We start from the raw sequence: 9,206 nt of genomic DNA on the forward strand, positions 1-9,206 counted from the left end.
CAACCTGGACATGTATAACTCGTGGAATTTCTGAGTTTCAGACTATTTCTAAGACCCGCGTGTTACTGTCAGATAAACCGTCATGCATGGTGGAGTCGCCGTGTCTGCCGCAGAGGCTTGCCGTGGCGAATCAAGCCTCCCTTGGGCTCCATCTCGGCAGCACGTCACAGGCTGATAGCCAATTGACCCATTATTAAACCTGATCAAGTGTTTCAATCTTATCCAGCGACATGGTCGGAGGCTTCAGAGCTCGTTTTCTTCAATTCAATTCGCGGGACCGTATCATCGTAATATCAAGTCGATTGTACTTGATTCGGTTTTCGCGTGATTGCTACTAGCTGCAGCTTCAATGAGCGAGTGCAATTCTTAAACGGAACCATGCCTGTGTTAGTTGTCCGTGTTGCCAATTAAGAAGTGTCTTCTGCTGCTATCCATGCTGTGCTGTACAACGATTTTGTTTTTTGAACATGTGATGTATACAACGATTAGTTAACAAATTGATTTCCATTGATGCCAGGTATCAGCAATTGCGTGTTTTTCTAAATTATTAGTCTTCCTTTTTCCACCTCCTGGTTCTACCATTTTTGTATGGATTCGGAATTTTATTGGAGATCAAATAAATGCTCATTGGCCTCATGTTTTTGCTGAGAGATACAGGTCAAACTTGTCCAAAGATATAGAGAGAGACGGAGTTTTCATGTCTAGCGCCAATCCGGAGTAGTACACGCCTACCTCAAATAAACCTATATGGGCAACGTCGAGCTGACTTTCAGACGTTATCTCGTCTCGCCACGCATCAAAACCGTCTCAACAAGTAATCAAGAGGACACAACAAAGGGTTCAAGTCCCGATGCTTGTATTATTTATTAATTTATTTCAGGATTTTTGGCAATGCGCTTTTAATGGAAGGAGACATTCCCGTCGACAACGAAACGTCTACGATGATTAAGATGATATGCCGGCTCAGTTTCTTGAAGGTGCTCGTAGGGGTATGGATGTATGTGTGTGCGTTCATAAAGATGAGTATATGCGGGTATGTATGAGCGCTTGCGTCTGTACTGTGTTAAATTTTTTTTGATCTTTGCAGTTGTCCCATGCTCTTATTTTTTTTGACCCATCGCAACGGTCCAACGGAAAGTAGTTTGCTTTTCCGAACAAGATCACGAACCTATTGCCTAAATATGGTCCGGCATATACCAGCAAGTGCTTTGACATGAGCAACGAACGGACTGCCTAACCACGAAACCAAGAAGGCAAAACAGCCGTCCGACCAAAGCCGTCGGCTGGCCAGACAACCGCAGTTGGCTAATGGCCGGTCACCGATTGATTAGCACGATCAGGTAGAAGCCAGACAAAGCCGTCAACATCGGAGGTTTTCTGGCAGCCGGGCACAAGCAACCATAACCAAAGCCCAATTGCAACACCACCACGCCACCACACGCGAGGTAAAATCCCGAGTCAAATGGCTTTTCTTTATTAATCTGTCGACGAGCATGACCGCTGAAACCTACAAGAAGCCGTCGCCCGGAGCACGGGCGCAGGCCGAGCTGCACCCCCTATAAGACTAGGCCTCTCTCCCTGTCCCAAGCTCGATAGATTCCAAAGCCAGCCAACCACCGACCGATCGATAATGGAGGGGCTCATCCCGTTCGTCTACAAGGCCATCAAGGAGCGGCGCACCCGGAGCTACTCCAGGTGCGGCGCCGCCGTGGCGGACGAGGACGACGACTGGGAGCAGCAGAAGCAGCAGCGGGCCGCGGCGGCGGACGGCGCGGGGAGGGAGGCGGGGCACCGGCGGCACCGGTCGCTGGAGGAGCTGGCCGGCGAGGTGGGCTCCGCGGCGCCGGAGTGGCCGGCCAGCGGGGCCATGCGCAGGGGCAGGAGCGCCAGGATCTTCTCCTGCATCGGCGGCATGTAATCAAATCAACCTCGCCGCGACGACGTCCGTCGATCCGACCGAGCGTGCGTTGGTGTGTGTAGTAAGTACAGTACATACGAATGATACGTGCAAGCCTACGCGGTTACGAAGTGCTTAGCTTTGCTTGTGCTTTAGCTGCTTGATTAGTCGTGCCTGTAAGCTTGGTATAAGGTTGAGGGTGATCTCAAGAGTAGAAGGGAGCTCGTCTAGTGCGCGCGTGTTGTGTGTACTCCAACCAAAATGTATATACATGGGATTTTTATTTCATTTTCAAAACGGAGGCAAAAGCTTTGCCTCATCCATTAATTAAGGAGTTTGGAGTTGCTTTTACAAGAAAAGCGAAAGAAAATATTACAAGGTCACTACTCTTCCGACATGATCTGACCCAAGTGCTTTGCACTCGCAATTACCCAAAGATTGACGTCGCTTTGGATGTTTGAAAGCAATACAGACGGAAGTGTGGACTTGTGACGAGACACCCGTGTATTTCTCTCGCCCCAGATGGTCCAGCAGGTCAGCATAGTAAGAGAGGTCATCGCCTTCCGGTTGGGCATGCTGGAGGCCGACATGTTGAGCCACCAGTCCTTGATGGAGTGCATCATGACCCAAAGTCCCGTCCATCGATCTCTGACATGGTGGGCAACAGATCTGACTTTGACCAATCCGGATCCGTCAACTGGGGTGTCGTCCAGTGTGGGTTGGAGGGGGCAATGACCGTCCGCGTTGCACTCCGCTGCTCCTGGGAGGATTGTGCCCCACCGATGACAAGATCTGTCCGACGCGAGTTCATTGCGTCGATGCATCGGGCGCTCGGATTCTCCAAGGCCGGATCATTCACGGTCCTCCCAGGAAACTTCCAATCTTCCCCCGTCACTGGTTCGTTGGAGTATGAGTGCTACCGGGACCGGTGTGCCCCTTGTGGGAAGTGGATGAGGCTGACCGAGGCCCGCCTCGCTGCAGACATGACGACAACTGATGCGACGACACGCGCTACCGCAGTGGAGGAAGCCATCCGCACCCGCATTGTAAAGAAGCGGCAGTGGAGGAACACATGCATCCTCGCCCGAGAGAAGAATTGGGCGGTCTGTGCCATGGCCTGACTGCCCCCAAGGAGGAGAAGAAGGACAACAACGGGTCGGGCAGCTCCGGCGATGAGCAGATCCGACTCGATCCATACTGCCTTTTTTACCGCTACTTCCGCGAGAAGGACGGCAAGGGCGCCAGGAAGGGCAAGGGCAGTCGTGGATGATCTTCTACATAGCTATTATGTAGGCAGAACATACCAACCGACACCCCTCATATCGAGCTCAAATCTGGACGGATAAGGGGAGGCTCGGGCACGTCCGGACGCGTCTGTCATGTCGGACCAGACAGGCCGACCCCACCACAAATTGCACAAAATTTCTTCGATCTTGCCGATTCGACCTTGTTCCTCTCCTCACTTCTCTCTTGTCCGAGTCGACCCGCCCTATCTCTGTTGCCACCCTTGTTCTGCCGCCATACTGAGCCCGCAACACCGCTAAAACACTCCTCCCCTCCGTATGCGCCAATCCGGTGGTGGAGGGACTGGAGGCACACGATCCCTGCTTCAAAGCTCACCATGGATTGTTATGGACATCTCACATTCTCTGCTAAGTAGAAATGTATGACTGCTATGAGAATGCTTACACTTGATACCGCCATCGATGTCATTGGTGAGATGGTCCGAATGAGGGAGAGCACATGCCTAATGACCATTGTGAAGTTTCCCCGCGCTATGGTGGACTTGTTTGGACCAGAGTATCTGAGAGAATCAAATGTGCAGGATACAGAAAGGTTGTTTGCTATTGGAGAGGTAAAATGTTTTTAGTATGCTCGGTTCAATTGATTGATGCATTAGCAATTGAAGAACTCCCCAAAAGGTTTGCGCGGGATGTATCAAGGGCACACTAAAGAGACAACCATCATACTAGAAGCAGTGACATCGCATGCCTTTGTGGATTTGGCTTTCTTTGGAATGTCTAGTTCTCACAACACATCAACGTGTTTCAGCGATCTTCGATTTCCACGAGACTTTGTAATGGGGAATCATCGCCATTTCAGGGACTTTGAAAAAAAGTTCAACGATTTTGATAAAAGGTTCGTACTTCAGTTCATGAACTTGAAAAAGTTCACAAAAAATAAAAGAAGTTTGTAATTGGAAAAAGTCTGTGGATTAGAAAAACAGTTTGTGTGTTTGAAAAACTAGTTCACAGGTTTGGAAAAAAGTCCTTAAATTTTTAAAAAGTTCACAAGATTGAAAGAAGTTCATAAATTTGAAAAAAATCACAAAATTGGGAAAAAGTTTACGAAATTGGGAAAATGTTCACACATTTGAAAAAAGGGGAAAATGTGATGAAAAAACCTAAAAATATAAATGAGCAAACCAAGCAAAACTCCTGCTGGGAAAAAACCAAAAGAAAAAATCATGCAGAAAAACCGGCCAAATTCAAATTTATACAAGTGAAAGAGGAAAACACAATAGATGGGCCAAGCCCAAGGTGAAGGGAGGGTGTCGCCAGTTGACGACGATTGTCCTTTAACTACGGGAGCTCTGAACGGGTTAGGGCTTTTCCTTCTCCTCCTACGGAGTTAGGGTTTCTCCTCTCGGCGGCGCCTCCAGCCGTCGTTGAGACAACTTTTCCTCTTTCTTCCCTCCTCGCGGTCTGGGCAGGGGATCGACTTGGCCTCTCAGGCGATCTTCATTGCCACCGGGGCTGTGTTTGCTCCCCCGTCGCCCAGGCAGGGGCTAGGGTTTTTCGGCTTAAATAATACCCGGTGATTCAGATCGGGTAAGGATTTTTGATATGGCTGCGGAAGGTTCTGGGGGGTCGGCGTCTGCCGGCGGCTCCACTTCTGCGACAGAGATCGAGCAACTCATGGCGGAGCTGGGTCTCCAGGAGGAAGATATGGGTGATGTAGTGGTGGATGAAGAGGCTGTCCCCCAACATGCTGCTAGATGGACGGCAGTGGCACGTGTTCACATCGACAAACCCTACAGTCAGGGGTGGTTTTTCAGGAATATGAGATCAGCTTGGGATCTAGCGCAGACTGTGAACTTCAAGCCCCTGGAAGCAAACCTGTACACGATGCAATTCCACTGCCTTGCCGATTGGGAAAGAGTTACGCAGGAGGGACCTTGGAATTTTAGAGGTCATGCAGTCATCATATCCCCCTATGATGGGGTGACGCAGCCTTCTAAGGTGAAGCTTGACACGATAGATATATGGATTTAGATCCATGACGTTCCAACTCTGTTTGCACATCTGGTCTCGTCATTGGCTGCAAAAGTAGGGGAAGTTCTATTGTCGGAGGCGCCTTCTTTTGACTTCACTGGAAATTTCTATCGCGTGTGGGTCAGAGTCAATGTTCACAAACCTCTAAAAAATACAGTTTCACTAGTCAGGAATCAGAAGAGGCAAATTTATCGGGTGAAATATGAGCGTTTGCCGGATTGGTGTGCAGTTTGTGGGCATCTGAGACATGTTTTCAAGGAACACGGTGATGGAGTCCATCCCCCATCGTCTCTGGTTTTCAAGGACCTAAGGGCTAGCTGGACCATGCGGCCGAGGCGTGGCCCTAGAGGCAACCGGGGACGCCGCGGAGGTAGAAGAGGAGGCAGAGCTGGAGGAAGTCAGGATGCTGAAAAGGAGGATCTTGGAGCAGGAAACTGGGGGGAGGAGCTGGATGTCACAGATGATATGGCAACTGATGAGGCAAGAAAAAAGCATGCTGATAGATCGTCTCCTGGACTGAACCGGGTGGAAGATGGTGTGCAGTCCAATGCGCACCCGAGTGCTACTGACTTGGCCATTGTGGCTGTGGGAAATAATATGGTCAGCCCACCACTGCATAGGGAGCCGAAGAGGACAAGGCTAGAAGATGAAGCAAAGGATATCCCAAGCACGGTTGTAAAGAATTTGGCGGGCTCCTTCGAGGACCGCCGCCCAGCCAAATGAGTTCTTTATGTTGGAACTGTCGCGGTGTGGGTAACCCCGTGACAATCCAAGAACTTCGCGATTTCGCGAGGAAATTTGCCCCTACCCTTTTGTGTATTGTTGAAACGCAAATAGAAGGATCTAGGGTAGAAGCTTTATCTGGTACTTTGGGATATGATAGATCTTATGCGGTGAATAGCCAAGGTAGAAGTGGTGGACTTGGTATTTTCTGAAATAATGAAATAAATGTGGAGATTTTGGGTTACTCTTGCTATCATCTTGATGTGTCTGTAGAGGAACAGGGACATGAAAAGTGGAGATTGACAGTTGTGTATGGAGAGGCACAAACTCACTTGAGGCACCAAACATGGAGTGTTCTAAAGAACATTAGCACTTTGAGTAATCTCCCGTGGGTGTGCATGGGGGATTTTAATGAAGTGTTACGTCAAAACGAACACGAGGGAATTGGGAGACGTAGCAATGCCCAGATGCAAGCGTTTCGAGAAGCCACAGATGTGTGCATGTTGCTAGATATCGGCTTCAAGGGCCGTTTTTGGACGTTCAAAAAAAGAGTGGCAGGCGGCATTTACACGAGGTGTAGACTAGACCGCGCCCTGGTTAACACTGATTGGATGGCACGCTACCCAATGGCAACACTGGATCATCTCGCTGCTGCAACCTCGGATCATGGGCCCATCTTACTGGACTTCGGGCGTGCACTAGACACGGTACCAAGCCGTTCCTTCCGGTACGAGGCAATGTGGGAGAAGCATGAAGAGTTCAGGGGGACAGTAGAAACTGAATGGGCAGCGACAGGACCGTGTGTTACGTTACAACAGCTGCATGAAAAACTGGCGGGAGTCTCCAGGGGTTTAATCAAATGGAATAGACAGTCGTTCGGGAGCGTGCGACGGGAAATAAGGGAGCTAAAGAAGAAGCTGGATGAGCTGAAAGGCAACCCACTGAGAGTAGCACCGAGCCATGTGGAACTGAAGGTCAACGAAAGACTGGTGGAGCTATACCACCGGGAAGAGATAATGTGGAGGCAACGGTCGAGAATCGAGTGGCTGTCATCAGGTGACAAAAACACGAAATTCTTCCACCTCCGAGCGAGTATGAGGAGGAATAAAAATATGATACGGGCGTTGCAAAACACATTGGGCATAATGGTAGAGGACAAAAATGAGTTGAAGGCCATGGCAAACAGTTTCTACCAACAACTTTATGCGCCGGAGGGAGTACAGGGCATAGCAGAAGTACTCCAGCATGTACCGATCAGAGTTACAAAGGAAATGAATAGGGATCTATGTGCACCATATACACGGGAGGAGGTGAAAACGTCCCTTTTTCAGATGTATCCCATGAAGGCGCCGGGTCCCGATGGATTTCCAGCCCAGTTTTATCAAAAACACTGGGACGTGTGTGGGGAGGATGTCACAAACATCGTGCTTAGAATTGTCCGAGGTGAAGAGAGCCCAAAATGCACTAATGATATGATCCTTGTCTTAATACCAAAGGTAACCAATCCAACTCACATGTCTCAGTTTAGACCGATTAGTCTGTGCAATGTTTTATATAAGATCGCGTCAAAGGTGGTTGCAAACAGATTAAAACAGGTGTTGCTAGATATAATATCAGAGGAATGGTCGGCTTTTGTGCCAGGGAGATTAATAACGGACAACATTATATGTGCTTGTGAATGCTTCCACTTTATGAAGCGCAACAGATCGAGGAACAATAGTTACTGCACTCTAAAGCTAGACATGATGAAGGCATACGACAGACTTGAATGGCCTTACCTGAAGGGAATTATGGAGAAACTTGGGTTTGCTGAGTCATGGGTAAATACAATCATGGCCATGGTTTCGTCTGTCTCTTTTTCAGTGCTTTTTAATGGAGAAAAGCTTGAATCTTTTGACCCTTCCAGGTTAGGGAGATCCCCTTTCCCCTTACATTTTCTTGATTGCGGCAGAGGGCCTATCGTGCCTCCTAAAATCCAGTTCTCAGTCATCATCATTGGCAGGTATTAAGGTGGCACCAACGGCCCCGGCCGTTAACCATCTTTTGTTTGCAGATGACAACCTGTTGCTTTTCAAGGCCAGTGTAGAGGGTGTTGAGCAAGTTTCAAACCTGTTGGAGACTTATTGCAATGCATCGGGTCAGCGAGTGAATACAGCAAAATCAACCATCTTTTTCAGTAAAGGATGTGACGGAACTATAAAAACAGAGGTAAAAGACATGCTCCAGGTACAGAATGAATCCCTCAGTGATAAGTATTTGGGCATGCCAACGGACGTGGGACACTCAAAAAATGGCACATTCAAATACTTGCAAGATAGAGTATGGGAGAAAGTGAAAGGTTGGATGGAAAAACTTTTGTCTGCAGCAGGGAAAGAGGTTCTTATCAAGAGTGTGGCTCAGGCAATACCTGTTTACTCTATGTCTTGCTTTAGACTTCCCAGAGGCCTATGTGAAAGTGTTTCATCGATTATCAGACAGTTTTGGTGGGGGAGTAAGAGGGGGAAGCGCAAGCCAGCATGGGTAGCATGGGATGTTATGACTCAACCAAAATATATGAGGGGCCTAGGTTTCCGAGACCTAGAACTTTTTAATCTTGCACTCCTTGCCAGGCAAGCATGGAGGCTACTGCAAGAGCCGGGCTCCTTGAGTGCGAGGATACTGAAGGCAATATATTACCCATCATGCACATTGCTACATGCCGAGCTGGGTTCTAATCCTTCTCAAATTTGGAGGGCTATGCTAGATGGCAGAGATGTGATGGCTCAAGGTATTATTCGGAGAGTTGGGCATGGTGAACTTACCCATATATGGGAGCACAACTGGTTACCTAGAGATAGCTTCCGGAGACCGATACACAGTTTGATCCAAAACCCACCCAGATGGTTTCTGAATTGATCAACACAGCCACCGCTTTGTGGAATGAGGATCTGATCCGGACTGTGTTTATACCTCTGGATGCGGAGGCAATCCTGAATATACCTTTATGCACAAGGCGAATCGATGATTTCTGGGCTTGGAGTGAGGAACCACGTGGAAACTTCAGTATCAGCTCGGCATATCGCATGTTGGTTCGAACCAAGTACAACCGTGAAAGTTGGCTTGAGGGGCGCCAAGAAGCATCTGACACAACACTTGACAACGATGAATGGAAGTCCATATGGAAGCTGCAGGTGCCGCCGAAGATCAGAATATTTATTTGGCGATTGGCTAGGGATTCAATACTAGTGGGTGAGCTGCTGAACCACCGAAACATGTCGACCATGGCAACATGCCACTTATGCAGAGCCCACGACACATGGAAGCACGCACTC

At 48.7% G+C, this 9,206-nt stretch overlaps 1 protein-coding gene across 1 annotated transcript; it reads left to right on the top strand.

Moving 5' to 3' along the window:
- The first annotated feature begins 1,426 nt into the window (after positions 1 to 1,426).
- Positions 1,427 to 2,224, top strand: LOC123058925 (uncharacterized). Its single transcript, XM_044481591.1, has one exon. The coding sequence runs from the start codon at positions 1,631 to 1,633 to the stop codon at positions 1,916 to 1,918; it is 288 nt and encodes a 95-aa protein (XP_044337526.1). The 5' UTR covers positions 1,427 to 1,630; the 3' UTR covers positions 1,919 to 2,224.
- Positions 2,225 to 9,206: the final 6,982 nt, after the last annotated feature.

Source organism: Triticum aestivum, chromosome 3A (assembly GCF_018294505.1).
Source record: "Triticum aestivum cultivar Chinese Spring chromosome 3A, IWGSC CS RefSeq v2.1, whole genome shotgun sequence".
NCBI classification, from domain to species: domain Eukaryota; kingdom Viridiplantae; phylum Streptophyta; class Magnoliopsida; order Poales; family Poaceae; genus Triticum; species Triticum aestivum.

Coding starts and splice junctions, on each gene's coding strand:
- LOC123058925 (XM_044481591.1), top strand. CDS start 1,631: ATGGAGGGGCTCATCCCGTTCGTCTACAAGGCCATCAAGGAGCGGCGC.